General features: G+C 35.8%; 1 protein-coding gene across 1 annotated transcript in view; it reads right to left on the minus strand.

Moving 5' to 3' along the window:
- Positions 1 to 18,843, minus strand: part of LOC139728628 (trehalase-like) — a 78,210-nt gene that overhangs the window by 33,881 nt on the left and 25,486 nt on the right. Inside the window, exons 5-7 of the mRNA XM_071639567.1 lie at positions 14,324 to 14,490; positions 13,341 to 13,433; positions 7,979 to 8,246 (exon numbers count right to left, since the gene is read on the minus strand). Coding sequence (XP_071495668.1) covers positions 7,979 to 8,246; positions 13,341 to 13,433; positions 14,324 to 14,490 — 528 coding nt within the window. The remainder of the gene's footprint in view (positions 1 to 7,978; positions 8,247 to 13,340; positions 13,434 to 14,323; positions 14,491 to 18,843) is intronic.

Here is an 18,843-nt window from a genome sequence, read left to right on the forward strand (position 1 = left end):
AAAAGCGGTACAAGTTGTCAAGCTGACTTTTATTCATCTGATAGGGACAGTTTGTCGAATGCAATATAAAGTACATATAAAGATACGCATGAATAATTTTGTCATGGTAGCAAAAGAGTAATTAATCATAACGACAGAAAAGAATGTGCCACTAAAAAGCCAAGTTTGTTGGACGTGGAACACTGTAATGAATACAACGACAGCACCAATATACCAATACAGTATATTCATATCAAATTCATCTATATACCATTGTACGTTTGCTAATTTGCTGATAATACAAACATATATCATAAACAGTACATGGGCATTTCCACGGTAACTCACGTTACATTTTGAACTCAAAATTAGGTCGTTGAGATCAATATCCTTAAAACCTAATTAGTGATATGAGTTACTACATGTGAATGAGTATCATGCACCTCCATCCTACCTCACAGCAACATTACATCCACGGACTCTTATGAGAACTATGAGAAAAAACACTACAAATGTCGGTAACTCACGTTACATAATTTGGACATGCAAAAATTTGGCATGTCTTATATTCAAAAGTTTCCTCAAACAAGAAACAGAGAGACTTTAAAGTCTATTGTGCCAAAGTCATGGACTAGCAACATACATCACCGAGTATGGTAAAAATTCAAATTGTCTTACATTCTCCAGGTATCATCATGTGAAGCGGTAACTCACGTTACGGTAACTCACGTTACAGTTTGTCCACATGATCACAAGACGATTTTTTGTCTTAATAATCCAAAGAAAACTTACCAAGACAACTTTTTTTCACAAACAAACTCCATGAATAGAGAATCTAAATTGATTTGAACATTGATTTGACAGTAATTAATCCCATTTTATCCATGAGATTACCAAAAGGCAGGAAACTTTACATTTAGAATACCAACTTGAAGATAAATTTCATTTTTAATTGAGTCGTTTTCCAAGCTTTCATTTGTACTGAGACAAAAATTGTATTCAACAAAATGATATGAAACAGATTTGATTTGATTGTTTTTTTATTTTACTAGATTTGAATGGATTTCAGGCTATCTAGATAAAACAAGTCATTCACAAACTATTCCATTTAATACACTGAGTCACGAAACTAGAGACCTGTACATGTAGTCTGTGGAGAGTTTAAAGGTTCAGAAATGAATATTTCAATAAATCTTAACTTTTAAACAATGCAATTTATATTCCAATTATTTGATAATTGTTTGAATTACTCAATAATTAATTGTTTGTATGTTTGATTTGTTTACAAATTCTTATACTAAACTGGTACAGAAATTAGACTTGAATTACAGAAACTGCAGATAAATTTTAGTTATCTGCTACCAGTATTGATCAGTTTAATAAAACATGTTCATAAATGTTTAAGCCTTAAAAAACAATGGCTTTGGTCTATGAAATGTCAAGTAGCCATTATTTAAATTGTACATACATGTAAAAAGTATACCAGTATTTTCTAGAGTAATCAAGCAGACTGAAGCAGTAAATCCCAATGAAAAACATGAAAAGTAAATATTTTGTGATCAGGAGGCTAACTATTAATATCACAAAATGTTGATAGTTTGCTTTAAGGAACATGACTGTCCAGCTCTTAAAGGAAATGTCTGATAATGAGGTTCACATTCAACAAGTTTTTGGTAATAGATCAGCATGTAAAGTAAATTATAGTAAACATGGAAAAGTTTCATTGTAGAATTTTGCAACAATATACGTAGCTAAAACCTCAGAGTAGAATAGTATAAAACACATAAGCGTGTCAAATTCACAATGTTCAGTTCTCAAAAATCTCAGAAAAAACAGCAGAAAGCAAGCTCCAATCTTAAAATTCTGTTCATACATGTAAATGTTTCAGCCTCATAAACAATGGCTTTGGTCTATACAGGTAGGTATAAACTATGAAATGTCAAATTGTAATCACTTGAATTACAAAAACAAGAACTTTTCAAGAGTAATCATGCAGTAATTACCCCAATCAGGAGGCTATTAATAGTTATCACAAAATTTTGATAATTTGCTGGAACAAGGTCCATGCAGCTTTAGAAAAAATGTCTTTTAACAACTTTCGTAACAGATCAGTATACATGCACTATAATATTAGATAGTAAATATGGAACAGTTTCTTTCAGAAGTTAACAACCCAGAAGCGAGCTCCAATCTTAAAATTCTTAAAATCGGACAGAAAACTTGAAGTGTTGAAGCACATGTGATGAACATGTGTAATTAATACATTGTACATGTAGACCAGTTGGTTTGGTGATAGAGAGAGACCAAGAGAATAACAATCTACTGGAAATAGAATCTTATTACAAGAGTTCAGTAATCATGTACTCATTGGTTACTTACAATCACAACCTTCATATCATTTCTTGGTATTAAAGAAAAATCATGTCGGTAACTCACGTTACATTGTGGTAACTCACGTTACATGGTAACTCACGTTACAATTTTAAGACCTCTGTTATGAGAATTTGAAGCAAAGTCTATAAGTCCCATCATATTTCTTGGATGTGTGCTGCATAGTTATTTGATAATCCAAAATACCATGTGTCAGTTGGGCATAGTAAAATTGCTAGATTAAAAAGTTAATGTTTCGGTAACTCACGTTACAGCAGCTTCTCGAGCTATGTAAGAGCATGCTGGTGTCCGAAGTACATATCTTATATCGAGGTCTCCACTTTATTTACTGCTAGATTAATATATTTTTGATTTGTAAAACCAAACAAAGTTTGATTTGAGCCTCAAATATAAAAAATATTCACAAAGAGCAACAAAAATGCATTTTTTGGGATTTTTAGGTCAAAAAATGCTTTCTGGTTTCAAAAGGTATAAAAATGCACAAAAGGGAACTTTTCTTAAAGGTAAAGTTGGTTTCACACACTTCAAACTATGGCTAACAAAGTAAGATTATCAGTTGTCCTGAAATATGCGGGTAAAATTTTGGTGGTCATGTCGCACAACTCACGGAAATGCCCACATACTATGATTTTAGAATGCATACTAGATATATCATAACATAGCGAAATAATGGCACGGACACTATTCATCTATAAATCTAATTTATTACGTTTCTAATTAGTCTTGATGTAATTCTAGCTACAGAGAAACACAATGTATGTAGAATTCTTGAATAATAGGTGTTGATGCCTGGAGATAATAAGGCCTATTTATGCATAACTAAATTCGGTGCACTTTTAGTTCACAACATGTAATCGTGGTGAAAAGAAACAGCAGGTATATCAACATATGAATGATGGATATTCATAGTTATAATTCAGGTTATAATAATATTGTTTTTATCAAAAGGCGACGCGCCGGCCTGCAGTTCCCCGCTGGTCGCATCACCAATGTATCTAGCTGCTGTTCTTGAGTACCAGTCCGCCGAGATTCTGGGGCTAGCCGGAAATTATGCCTGCGATAACAAGAAGACGAGGATCATCCCGCGATGATAATGTCCTATTGCAGGGGCGGATCCAGGAATTCTGTAAAGAGGGGGCGCGTTTACAAAATGAAAGGGGGGGGGGTGCGCCGGTTGCGGTCCTCCCTGGATCCGCCACTGCTATTGTACGAATAATATTGCTATAACATCGCCAACAATAAACGAAAATACATAAATACTTTTCAGTAATCAAGTTGGAAGTATTAGTTTTATAGATTTAGTGATTTTTTTTTTTTGAGGCAAGTACACTTCCCAGCTGTTTTGATTTTTTTTTTTCAAATTGATTTTGCACATGATGCGTCTGTATTTCTTGCACGTTAATACTGTGGTAACGTTTGCGATTGACGTGCTGAGATGCTCAACCTCCGTTGGTGCTTGAATTCTAATACTTGGGTCTTGTCAATTAGCCCAATCACGCCTGGAAATCATGTCATTCTGAGAGACCCTAACAGGTTGGCTCTTTGCTGGCAGGTGAACAAAATGTGGCAATTTGCCGGAAAGTGCAATTCAGACTGTCACTACAATCCTCGAAATAGACGCTTGACAGATCCCAAGAGTGCCACCGTCTCTTCTTTGCAATCATTCAGTTGTCAGGAAGTCGAGGGTAGATGGTAGTAAAGGCCTCCTTCCCGCTCCGCCAGGATAGGAGCAGTGTGCCTTGCCATTGCGCGCGCAAAAGGCTCAGATCAGTTTGGTGGAAAGGCGCCTTTCTCTCTTTCAACTTTTCTGTGTTCGCCTCATCTCAAACTTTTGTGGAGAAAGGACATTAAGGACCGAACAGAACGGTGTTTTCTTGTCCTCCCCTTACTTCACTGCAGCAAATTCATATTTCAGGCTCGGATTGTTGACTTGCATTTTACACATGGAAATCTTGCCAACAACCGCAATTTTCCACTGTGTGCATGTGCGAGCTTATTATTCGAATGCCTGCCCTCTATTGAGTAAGCGCGTATAGTGAGTGACAAGCCCGTGCGATCATCAATACGTCTTATGAAATAATGAATAGGAATCGTATCGTGATCCCTCTTCTTTTCGTCACTTTTTTTTTTTGGAGAGGGGGGGGGGGGGGTCGTGCCATTGAGGGTTTATCAATTCGGATTTCTTAAAACATATAAGGCAATTGGTTAAAAAGCTCAGCTCAACCTTTTTAGACTAGACTTTACTTCAGGTAGGACCTATTATTAATTTTCTTTTGTGATAACGTCCCTTTTATTGACTTATTTCCTCTTTTTCAGTACACGTTCACAGTCTTACACAATCTTACTTTTTTTAACGTAATGGGTGAAGAAGTGACAGATTTCAAGTAAAAATGAGTTTTGTTAATATTGCTGTCAGAATTATAGAGATCATTGAATGTCACATTACATCACTCCATTTTTTTTTTGTAAATGAAGTATATATCTCACTGTCATCTATTAACTGTCTAAAAATAAAGATAAACACAAAACAAAAACAGAGACAAAACAAAACAAAACTCACCAAAACAATTGTACTTCAAAAAGTTAGACGCAAAACACATCGCTTATTCAACTTCATCAGACACACGCATTTTTCTACAAAAATGTGCATGGCTTTTTCTTTTTTTTTAAGATAATGTACTGGACTCATGCAAACATTAGCCTTAATGCCAGACGGACTGTTTGAAATAATTTAATATTATTGGTGGACACCACGTGAACATCCAGGGCATCACAAGCCGCCTATGCAAATAACTCGACGTGAGAGTAACACAGGCATGGCGGTGTGTGTGTGCGTGTGTGTGTGTGTGTGTGTGTATGTGGTGTTTTCTACACACGCAGGCAGTGATTCTACTCTTTGTCACCTGTGCGGTGCTTGTTAGATGGCAGTTCAAGAAGTTGTGGGTTTGCCTTTGGCGAAGTTGTCACGTTACTTGGTAACGGAACTAACTGATCATTGCTTTCAGAAGTTTCCTTCTTTACTTTTCAATTTTCATTGCTCTCTGTTATGATACATTTGAGTGACGGGTTGTTTCCGCTTATGAGGTGTGTGGTATAGAGAGATGGTTTGGTCTTTTTGAATTAGTATTTTGGATTAAGATTGTCAATGGGAGACTTTTCAGAATTCTGATGGCGTTTTCTTTCTTTTTTTTCCCAATTGATTCAAATACCTGAGTTTCGGCAACTCCATATAGCTGTATCATGTAAGCAGCTTGCTTGAGAGGATATTTAATCACAGTCTTTCACCACCTTGGTTCAAATTCGAACCTCTTCCGGGAGCGATGCTGGTCTTGGGTCTTCCTCGTATCCCATCCAGCAAAGTTGTCTTTTGAATCCCGCATCGCACTGCTCTTCTTCTCACCTAGCCGCCATTCCTGATGGCATATATATTATGCCAGGGCTATTTCAAAATTGATTTATGCTCTTTTTTTTAAATTGAGTTAAAGCCCTCCAGTTTGGGAAACTGATTTATAATAATATTGTGTAAATAACCCAGGTTTTAATTTATAGGGGTACGGCTAACATAATTACATGCAGCATAAATAAATTCACAAAACTACATACACAAAATAGCGTAAAGATGTACACGCCATTGCAAACTGAATACGAATAAAAAAAACTAAATGAAAAAAAAAAAGAAATAAAATGGCTTAAATCTTATACTCCAACCGAACCGTACTGAGTATTTACAGTTAAGTATCGAAATTAAGAGTTAAAAGCGAGTATGAAACATGATTTAAGAAAAAATCCATCTCATAAACAGACATCACATAACATAATTCAGTATCTACATACACGTACAAATACTGTATTTATCTGTTGGCTTTAAAGTTGAACCCAGTAATACTGGGGTCCTGCTTACAAAAGTAACACTGTCTGATGTAAATTTCTCATTCATACTAATATGAAATTAATGAAAAACACTCACCTTGATCTTCTTTGAAGAATCACATTGACCAATCCCCCATCCCCTTCCCTCCATATCTAATCGACATCAACTATTAAGTATGGGATTAGTTCTGGCCAATGCTTTTATTGTTGATTTAAAACCCGTCAAACAATTTTGAACTTGTGCACTTTTTTAGATACAGGGAGAAAAATGTTGATTGAAAAACTCTTGTAAAACTGAAAAGAACAATAACGATCAGAGGAACAAAGAGGAATGGAAAAATACCGTATATCAAATTTGAAACAGAATAGAGCATCTTATGTTTTGATGAAAATAACATGCAAATACACATTTTTAACTAAAAACATCATTGAAGCTGTCATGCTTATGTCTCACATAGTTCTCCTAATTGGTCTCGAGTATATCTCCTCAAGAGATGAGACAACAATTTCACATAATTCAAATTGTTTAAGAGAGGAATTACTCGGGTTTTTTAGCATTTTCACTTTACATTTGACGCTTGGGCAAAAATCTTTCAACAGAGAAAATAGCTTTTATATACCTTTCAACAATAAAAATTACACACTCAAAGCCTTTACGCAACTTTAAATATTCAGAAAATTGTAGTTATGACATCACAAACTTAATATCAACCATTGAAGAACTGTTATGACAGAATAATGTAAAACTTCTGGCATTGATAATTTAATTTCAATCATAATATATTCATCAACATTTCATTGCTTTGTTTGTAATACATGTACTTGCTATTAAAATCTAGTAAACTATGCGTGAACTTAAAAAAAAAAATGAAATTCCTGTTGATAGTTTTCATATTAGTTTTTTTTTTCTCAAAGCAATTTGAAGATTCCATAATGATTTCAAATTCTGCTTCACAGCTAACTATCCTTTTAAGCCGATTTGATAGATCGAAAAATGCAAGCACATGCAAAGTTTTCAAGGTAAATTTATGCCCAGGCATATTTAGTGACAACGCTTGGGATTATCTGCACGCTGAAGATATTTTCGACGATCTCACTGCATTCAACATTTTCTTCGGGAGTGTGAAGGGCTGTGTAATATTTGGACTAGGTGTGAACGGAAAGCTGCATAAATTGGGCTACCCTATATACTGGCCTCCGCAGGAGTCCGCTCATTCCTCACCTAAACAATCATGTATGTATAAATGTCGATTAATTCATTACGTAGAAAATATTATATGGAAATGAACATCAGCATGAAATTCTAAAAAAAAAGAAGATAAAATTTAAAAGAGGATAAAAGGTGATTACAAAAGATGGTAAGGATCAATATTGGCCATCCTGCAAAGTAAAGTGATAAATTGAGGCACTTTACCATATTCTGGCTGAAAGGAAAATATCACTTTTGATTATTACAGATTTTTTTTTAAAACAATTTAAAAGCAGAATTGTCTTGCCCGCATGATATTACGGTGGATGGAAGCAAGCTATTAACGTATCCGTCAATTGATTCATTGTACCTACATCTTGAGGGTGAGATAAAAATAAAACTGAACCATATTCATGTTGTTCAAAGAATTCCATGAAGTTACAGCACGTGGGATGTAAAGAAATGCATGTTTATTATGTTTACAGAAAAGAACAAATGATTAATAACTAGATACATTGCATGACATTTTGTTTTGAATGCAAGTATTACCTTTGTTGAAACCGTATTTCTGAGATTTCTCGGAAAAAAACGTGCCGGAAACCCCCATCCCTGTCCAGAGGGTATCAAGGATTGGCCCCACATGCTTGACACGCCGCCCGTTGGAATTTAAGAAGTGGGATTCCATTCCATCCTTGTGAAAGAAGGATGGTGTGAGTGGTCTAACCTCCTCTACATAGACCTCCAAGATTGGTGATGCCTCCCGGCTGAAAAATACGTCTGCCGGGCCATATGATGAAGATGTCTTGTGGTCCTTAAACTAGATGGTGATGATACAGCATGCGTTTTGATAGAAATCTTAATTTGACTTAGTGTTTGTCAATGTATTTCAGTTGCATTTGATAGTTTCAAACTCATTCTGGAGGAAAGCACGAAGAAAAGAAGGTAAATGCATCTGGCTAGGAAATAGAAAAATAAAAATCAAACAAATCCTAGTAACATAGAAATTCCTCAGGGCTCCTCCTCTAAATCAAAGCATTATGAATGTAAATGACTTGTGATAGATAACTCTCACCTTCTTTTTTATTTGGGCCTTGAAAGTCCCGACGTCTGATGTATCCAGGACAGCCCGTAGATAACGAAAAAAAGAAAACAGTTCCATTCTAAAATTAATTAAAGTCTTCTTCAGACAGATTATTTATAATAATTTGATAATAAACTAGTTTTAATCAATTGTCTGCATCATGTAGAGGTGTGTAAAGTAATGCAGGCAGGCAGATGTCTGCCATTAATTTCGGAGAACAAGATCACTGGTTGAAATGAGCTACTTAGTGGAGGTCTGCTTCTCTTGTTTAACTCTTTAACATTTTTTTCAAGCATTCTGTCTCTGTGTGTGTGTGTCTCTCTCTCTCTCTCTCATAAAAAAAAATAATAAATGCTGCTAATGGATCACCACTATGCTAGTCACTATAACAAATTTGGAAAATAAATAACATTTGAAGTAACGTCAAGGGAGAACTCGGTACCCCCATTCCAGAGATACTTCTTCTCATAGGTAACTCATCGGAAGCTAATTTTGTGGTTTCCAGCCACTTATCGAAGTGTATCAGATCGCAGTCTGACGAATTCAACTTCTGCTTGAAATTATGAATATCGAGTCATTGATGGCCCTTCGTATGCCAGGGAAGATTGGTGGTCCCATATAGCTTGCAACAAATTTTCCAGACTTCTGTACTGAGTCGTAATACTTGCGTTTGGTTTTTGGTGCGTAATTCTGATGGCACACGTGCTTGGTTATGCTTTCGTGTCATAAAAAAAACACCAACTCATGTTAAATCATATTAAACAATTGATCTTCTCATAAATGGACATCAATAATGAGAGTAACTTCACTTTACATGATAGAGCATTAAATGTACCATTCATATGTAATTTCCATACATACATATCCGGAGTTCTCGGGTTGGAATCCCGATGGAATCCCATTTTCTTTGCCCATTTTCCACTAATATGATATATAAGAAGAATAGCAAATCTACATGTAAGTTTGATGTCTCATTAAAAAAAAAAATATATTACACCTCCACGCTTCGTGAGTGTATTACTGTAGATAGGTGGACTGAAATCAAATTGGTCTGAAATGAAACACAGGCCTATATGCCCATAAATGCATCATTATAGAGTTGAAAGAAATTGACTGTTCTACAACCCTAATGAGTCGTTTTCTTTGACATTATTGTTCTCATTGTTAAAGTTTAATAGGTCAGCGTAAGAAATAGATTTTATATCAACGTATCCTACTTCAACTTTGAAACACACAAGCAAGCAAAAGAATTCAAGAAACATTTCTCAGTTTATAAGTAAAGTAACTAATGTAGAAAATTTCCTTTCACTTTACAGTCATATTGCCAGTATACCGATTTTTTTATCTATATTTTTTTAAAAGTTTCAGTCGTGTTTCCTTTCTTTCTTCTGGTATTTTTGTCTGGAGAGTCTAATTCTACCATGTCTGCTGTTTGTTGTCTTTTCTCTCTTCGTGGCCCTATTCTTTTCTTCAGTGGGCCAGGAGTGGCTGAAAATACTGACGATATTTAACTTTCTAACGTGGCCAAGGACTGCATGTAACTTCTCTTAATACCTGAACAATAATTGAGTGCTAAAAAAGTACGTCTGCACATGCTGCAACCACTGTCAAAAAGTGTTCCGTATTTGATCGAGTGCCGGTCGAAGCGTAATCGAGTTTAGTCGAGTATCAATTAATAGCAGTCCTGTATCGGTCGTATAGCTGTCGAGTTATTCGTGAAACTGATGAATCCTGGATCGAGATGATCTGAAATCAATCGTGTAGCATTCGAGTATAACTCGAGATGATCGGGAACTGAGCTCGGGGGAAAATCCGTCCCGACCACACTAGATTTCTATACGATCGATTCCCGATCAGCTCGATCTCTTCTCGATCACTACCCGAGCTGTTGATGTTCGGGCTTCCTACTCGAATATTTTGGACATGTCCAAAATTATCGGGAAGGAAGCAGGAACGATGCCGATCAAGGTAGATCGACCCCGAATACCAATGCCGAGCGAGCCCGACCAGGCCAAAAAAGCTTGATCGGGATTGATCGAGTTGATCTGATCGGCAGTGGGAACGCACCATAATGAAAGTGAAATACATGCAAACATTCTCTTTTATTACAGTATGAAGTATGCCCTCAATGTGTTGCTGAGAATGAAAACACTAGTCATTCAATAAGTTGATCCACATTTGAAAAACTATAATCGGCACATACCTATTTGGGTCAGGTTCCTGAGAAATCCATAGGCTCTTATTATTTTATGATTCAGTGTGCACAACGTCAAGGTGGTCACATTTTAAATTTTGCACTTTGATTGAGTGATGCGATGATAAATTTACTATGAATTTTTTCTTGTCAAGCATGAACATAAACTTGTGGAGAATTGTATACAAATTTCTCAGTACCTTTCGCTCTTTAAAGAAGGGAATAGCATAATCCTGAAGAGGATGATTAAGGTAAATAACTCTCAGCAAAAATATTTAATCTTAAAAGGGAAATTCACTCCTAATACAGGTTAGTTTGGTAAGAAAGAAAAAATATTACGAGTTAAACGGTAAAGATTTGATTGAAATCAGATGAAAAATAAGGACGTTATGACATTTTGAAATTTCGCTACTTTTGGGGGAAACAGTTCTTGAACAGTCTATTTGAATATGCAAATGGCAAAGTGAGCATGTCATTTCATCACAACCTACTATATAATTTTGTACATAAAATTTTGAAGTTTCTAGTTTTCCATTCAGACGCAATTATGCCAATTTATTGATAAAGGGGCACGGCATACATAATTAATCTCATGCATCACTATATTTTACATATATATATATATATATATTCCAATATACATACCAATATTATCAGTTGGGTTTAAAGTTGACCATACTGGAGTCATGCTAGCAAAATCAACACTGTTTGGTGTAAATTTCTCATTCATAAAAAAATAAGAAATTCATGAAGAACACTCGCCTTGATCTTCAGTGCAGAATCACATTGACCAATCCCCCACCCCTCCCTCCATATCTTACAAAAATCAACTACTAAGTACATTGTATGGTATAAGTTCTGGCCAGTGCATTTAAAGTTGACTTAAAACCCGTCAAACAAATTTTGAACTTGTGCGCTTCTTTAGATACAGAGAGACGAATGTGGATCGCAGAACTCCTGTAAAACTGAAAACAAAATGATCAGATGAACAGAAAGGAATGGAAATAATACCATGTATAAAATTTGAAACAGAATAGAATATAATGTTATGTTATGATGAAAGCAATATGCAAGTACACATTTTAAACTAAAAATATCACTATTAAAACTATCATGTTTATGTCTCACACAGTTCTCATAATAGGTATCGAGTATATCCTCAAGACATGAGACAACAATTTCACATAACTGAAATGGCACGTTGATCACAAATGTATTGAGTCTTTATTCTCCTTGAAGTAGAACATTTAGATGGGTCACTAAATTGTTTAAGAGAGGAAGTACTCGGGTATTAATTGAGCATTTTCACTTTACATTAGACCCCCGGCTAATAATCTTTCAACCAGGAAAATAGCTTTCATATTCTTTCAACAATAAAAACTGCACATTCAAAGCCTTTGCGTACCTGTTTCATAATTCAGAAAATAGTTATGACGTCGCAAACTTCTTCATATCAACCACTCAAAAACTTTTATGACGGATACATGTAAAACTTCTGACATTGATAGCTTAATTTCAATCCACTATCCATCAATATTTCATTGCTGTGTTTGTAATACGTACTCTTGCTATTAAAATCAAGTAAACTATGCGTAAACTTCAAAAATAAAATTGCTGTTGGTATTTTTAAAAAGTAATACAGGTGTATTACATCTCAAAGTAATTTGAAGATTCCATAATGATTTCAAATTCTGCTCCACAGCTAACTATCCCTTTAAGACAATTTGATAGATCAAAAAGTGCAAGCACACGCAAAACCTTCAAGGTAAATTTCTGCTCATGCACATTTAGTGACAACGCTTGGAATTACCTGCACTCTGAAGATACTTTCGACGATCTCACTGCACTCAAAATTTTCTTCGGGAGTGTGAAGGACTGTGTGATATTTGGACTGGATATCTGGAAAGCTTGATAAATTGTACTACTCTACTGGCCTTTGCAGGAGTCCGCTCGTTCCTCACCTAAACGTTCATGTATGTATAAATGTCTATTAATTCATAACCTTAAAAAAATGGAAATGAAATTGGCACGAAATTCTTTAAAAAATGAAAATAAAGGTGATTACAAGAGATGCTAACGGTTGCTATTGGCCATCCTGCAAAAGAAAGTGATAAATTAAGGCACTTTACCACATTTTGGCTGAAAGGAAAATATAATCACTTTTTATCATTACACTAAACTCTTTTTAAACAAGTCAAAAGCTGAGTTGTCTTGCCCGCTTGATATTTCAGTGGATGGAAGCAAGTTTCCGTCCCCCTCAATGGATTCACTGCACCTATGTCTTGAAGGTGAGATAGAATTAAAACTGAACCGTATTCATCATGTTGTTCAAAGAATTGCATGAAGTTCTAGCAATTTGGATGTAAACGTCAATATGCATGTTAATTTGACAGAAAAGAATATATGATTAATATAAAGCAGATATATTGTATGACATTTGTTTGAATGCAATAATTACCTTAGTTGAAACCTTCTTTCGAAGATTTCTCGGGAAAAACGTGCCGGCAAACCCCATCCCTGTCCAGAGGGTATCAAGGATTGGACCAACATCCTTGACACCCCGCTCGTTGGAATTTAAGAAGAGGGATTCCATTCCATCCTTGTGAAAGCATTAAGGATGGCGTGAGTGGTCTCACCTCCTCCACATAGACCTCCAAGATTGGTGATGCCTTCCGGCTGAAAAATACGTCTGCCGGGCCATATGATGAAGATGTCTTGTGGTCCTTAACCTAGATCCTAATGATAGGATTATTTACATCATACTAATATTAATTAACAGATGAAAATCATTAGTCTTACATTGTGAAAAAGTAAACATTTGACTCACACACAGTCCAATCACAGATGAGTATGCAGAGCCAAAATTAAGTGTAATTCGGTAGAAACTTGCTCAGAATGTTAGGCTCCAAAATTATGTGGCCCTTCATATGTAAATTTTTAATCTTTAGAAAACCTCCATGTCTGAAAACTGAGGAACTTCATGTATTCACTCTCCTCTGTATGTATGCCCTATTAGGAAAAAAAAAAGAAGATTATCATCTCCCTCCGATACAGTTTGCTTAACAAAACTTTCACTGAAAAACTATTGTAGTTCATTCCCGTCATAGCAAACATTGTTGTAATGAATTTCGATGAACAAAAATATAGATTGAGGCTGTAGCTTTATTCCATCTGTCTTCTTTCGTTTGTTTGGTTAAAACAACATGAAATGTTGTTCTAAAGATAACTTGTCCGATGGACTTTGTTAAATTGGGAGGGAATTCGCTGTACTTGACAGGCTAATTCTGTTAATTTTTCCAAAAATAATCCTTTATCATTCAAAACAATTCCACCTGATATTATTACGGACTATGTCACTCTGTCCATAACAATAATTAACAGTGATTAAAGACAGGTAAGGCAGGAATGTATCAAGTAAAGAAGAAAGGATTTTTTTTTTTCAAATTGAAATGAGTTTTGTGTAATATGATGGCATTGATATAATGTGACCTATTTCAAAACATCAAGAAAAAAAATCTAATCGGAGTCCATTGGATGATGATACACACTCATTTGAATGATGACACATTTATATCAACCGTTATGATAACTATTAGCAAAAGAAAAAGTTTGAAGATACCCGGAGACGAATTTTCCCATCAATGTAGCTTCTTTCACGGAACTCATCCAGAGTTGCCGTTGTGCTAACACAAGTCCTTTGGGCGTTGACAGTATAAAGATCAACTAGCAGGTAATCCCTGACGGCAGCCTGGTTCGCCCAGGCTTCCTCACCTGATCGGATCTTATCTAAAAGAAATACAGTAGAACATGAGAAGTTCAACACAAGTTTAAAGATGTGTATCAACGAATTAACCACAAGTATGTCATTCCTGGAGTTTGGTTATCACCATCAAACATCTCATCGCCTGGATACAGCATGCGTTTTGATAGAAATCTTAATTTGACCTAGTGTTTGTCAATGTATTTCAGTTGCATTTGATAGTTTCAAACTCATTCTGGAGGAAAGCATGAAGAAAAGAAGGTGAATGCATCTGGCTAGGAAATAGAAAAATAAAAAGACAAATCATGGTGATATAGAAATTCCTCAAGACTCCTGTAAATCAAAGCATTATGAATGTAAATGATTTGTGATAAATAACTCTCACCGGTTTTTTTTTTTATTTGGGCCTTGAAGGTCCCGACGTCTGATATATCCAGGACAGCCTGTAGATAACGAAACAGAAAACAGTTCCATTCTAAAATTAATTACAGTCTTCTTCAGACAGATTATTTAAGGTATATAAGGTAAACTATAGTTTTAATCAATTGTCTGCATCATGCAGAGGTGTGTAAAATAATGCAGGCAGGCAGATGTCTGCCATTAATTTTGGAGAACAAGATCACTGGTGGAAATGAGCTGCTTAGCGGAGGTCTGCACTCTCAGAGTGCTTCTTATAATTTAACTCTTTTACATGTTTCTTTCATGCATTCTGTCTATGTGTGTCTCTTTCTCTCCAAAAAAGAAGAAATTACGCTTGTCAACTGAAGAACCTCCTGGAAGCGGCAGCAAAAGTTGCGCACTACCATAACGAACCGAGAAAAACATACGGGGAAACGGGGGCAGAGGTTAAATAGCGGAGATTACTGGAGCGGGTGTTCCTCTTCGTATACTTTTGTTATTATTATGTTGTTTTTCCTCATAAAAACGATGTACATTACCAACAAAAACCAAGGATTCGCTGTTCCGGTGTTCTATGATGTACAGATACCTTTTTATTGCCGTGCTGGCACATGTAGCACCCAGCATTCGATGGCATCACGAATGCAATGAGGCCATCGTCTAGGTGAAACATGACTCTGTCTCTAAACACGTGAGAAAGTCATAAACTGAACAAACATAATCGTTAAGAAACTGTGGACGGTGGACACAGGCTTTTAGTCAACAGCAAAATCGTCAAATAGTGTCCGTGGTAGTAGTAATCGCTACTGTTTAACACATTCTCTTCGATGAAATGACACAATTCAAAAATTGAAATCATGGAAAGCCAGCCAGACTGTGTAAACTGAATACATGACTTAACACAATAGTTGGAAGTGAGTTTTTTTGCTAGTTAGTAAAAACACTCTGGGGGGTCAAGCTGAAACTCAGCTCCGATAAGCATGAAAATGCCAAAAGGCGAATAGCAGATTGAACATCACTACCTTTACCATATAAAAGTATAAAATTAATTTGTATATAGACTCGTTAGCATAATTACAACACATAAATATATGAGATTGTGTAATTAGGTGAAAGCATGACGGTGAAAAGTCAAGACGCTTGTAATACAACGTTTCAAATAACAAGATGTTATACACAACGGTTCAATGACACTTGCTGGGTCTCCAAAAAATACAAATGATTTTAATCAACAGCACAATCGTAAAATTGTGTCCATTACTGTAAATTGCCAGTGTTTTACACATTCTATTCGATCAAATGACATAATTAAAAAAACTTAAAATCATAGAAAGCCAACCAAAATTTGCAAACAGTACATGACTCACACACCTTGTCAAATTTAATTTGAATGAAAAGAAACGGAGGAACTATAGTTAGGTGATCCGAGAATCCTCTCGGATCACCTATTGTATCTGTACGGATTCTTTCTTTCTTTCTTTAGGTGATCCGAGTATCCTCTCGGATCACCTTCTGTATCTGTACTGATTCTTTGTTCTTCTTTTTATTTTCCTTTATTTCTAACCAAAATTTGTGCAGCGGTTAGCTCAGAAAGTGCACTGCCTTTCAATGTCAAACTCATACCATATATGTATCATGTCCCAAAGACGACAGATCAAGTAAAATCATAGTGATCAGTCGACCGTGACGTCACTATGACGTCATTATATGAAAACACATTTTCATTCATATCTCATTAATGGAATAGAATTTTGCAATAAAATTTACGTCACATACATTTCAAGTTATGCGCATTTTACTCATATTCTCAAAATTCATATTTTCTCTTAAAACGTGCGCGTACGCGCGCGTTGAAATATTTGTATGCTCAAATCGAGCTCACATTTTTTTTGCACACGTTTCAGACCATTTGGAGCATTTTTTGAAAAATTGAAAAAAATGGACGGACGCGTACGCGCGCGCACATATTCGCACACACAGCTCATATGCAATGAAAATTTCCCGTATTTTTACACTTCTCGGATGCCTAGAATGTCAAAGAATATTTCTACCAAGTTTCAAGTCAATCCGACTCAATATGACGTCATACGGGCCCGTCAAAGTTGAAATTCCGCGCGCGCGTCAATGGCGATATACAGTGCAACTATGCCAAAAAAACGCCAATTTTAAATCTGATTTTACTCGTCAGGATAGACGGTGACCCCCCATTTTTCTTACATATTCTAAAAGCTGGTGAGTTGTACATGTTATTTCATGGGTTGACGATGCTGGCAAAATGATTAAAAGATATCAAATTTCTTGATAAAGTAAAAAAAGTACATTTTCAAAATGACGTCATCAAATTTGAAGTTCACTCGAGCGTATCTCACTTATCCTTTGCCAATTTACACCCAGATTTCAGTATGTTGTAGCTTATGAAATGATCTTTCATCAATATAATTACAACATTTTGATTGGAGGACGGCATCACCTCGTAAAAATGGATTGAAAGTCATCTTGTCAAATTTGACCAGTTTACGTGTTATCTCTATGGGAGAGCAGTTTTTCTGGCAGTGAAAATTGACATGACTCTCTTTTTCGAGCATTAGCTCACTTATGCTTCGGTGAATTTCTCCCAGATTTTAGTATGTTGTAGCTGAGACTTTGGGCTATCGTAAGTGTGCCCTCCATTTTTTCATACGATGTCGGCATCACCTCGAAAAACTTGGTTGAAAATGGCACGAGGCTTCGATGCAGCGTCATTTTGCTTAATACACAGGGCCTATGGAGAATGAAATAGGTCATTGCGTAGCGCATCCGACTCGTAATCCTAAGGTCCCTGGTTCGAGGCTCACTCCTGCCAATATATTTTTTTAAATTTTTTGAACACTTTTTTTCTTCTTTTTCTTTAGTTAATCTTAATCTCCCTTTCCTTACTTTATCTTTTTCTGCTTTTTTTATGCTTCTCCTTCAAATTTCTATAAAATAACATAATTAGGTGATCCGAGTATCCTTCGGATCACCTTCTGTATCTGTACGGATTCTTTCTTCTTCTTTCTTTCTTTATTTCTCCGCAAAAGTTGTGCAGAGGTTAGCTCAGAAAGTCCGCTGCCTATCAATTTCAAAATTATACCATGTATGCATCATGTCCCAAAGACGACAAATCTAATGTATCATTGTGATCAGTGGACCGTGACGTCACTATGACGTCATTATATGAAAACACATTCTCAATCATATCTCATTAATGGAATGAAATTTTTCAATGAAATTTACGTCACATATATTTCAAATTATGCGCATTCTACTCATGTTCTCAAAATTCATATTTTCTCTTAAAACGTGCGCGTACGCGCGCGTTGAAATATTTGTATGCTCCAATCGAGCTCAAAATTTTTTTGCACACGTTTCAGACCATTTGGAGCATTTTTTGAAAAATTGAAAAAATCGGACGGACGCGTACGCGCGCGCGCATATACGCACGCACAGCTCATGTGCAATTGAATTTTCCAGTTTTTTCACTTTGATCGGCTGTCTGAAATGTTAAGGAATATTTATACCAAGTTTCAAATCAATCCGACTCAATATGACGTCATACGGGCCCGTCAAAGTTGAAATTCCGCGCGCGCGTCAATGGCGATATACAGTGCAACTATGCCAAAAAACTGCCAATTTTAAATCCGATTTTACTCGTCAGGATGGACGGTGACCCCCCATTTTCTGTACATATTTTGAAAGCTGATGAGTTGTACATGTCATTTCATGGGGTGGCAATGCTGACAAAATGATTAAAAGATATCAAATTTCTTAATAAAATAAAAAAAGTAAATTTTCAAAATGACGTCATCAAATTTCAAGTTCATTCGAGCATATCTCACTAGTCCTTTGTCAATTTTCACCCAGATTTCAGTATGATGTAGCTTATTTAATGTTCTTTCAAACATAAAATTACAATATTTTGATTGGATAACGGTATCACCTCGTAAAAATGGATTAAAAGT

The sequence above is a fragment of the Diadema antillarum genome, unplaced genomic scaffold (assembly GCF_040938485.1).
Source record: "Diadema antillarum isolate AM-2024a unplaced genomic scaffold, OU_Dant_1.0 seq00000188_RagTag, whole genome shotgun sequence".
NCBI classification, from domain to species: Eukaryota; Metazoa; Echinodermata; class Echinoidea; order Diadematoida; family Diadematidae; genus Diadema; species Diadema antillarum.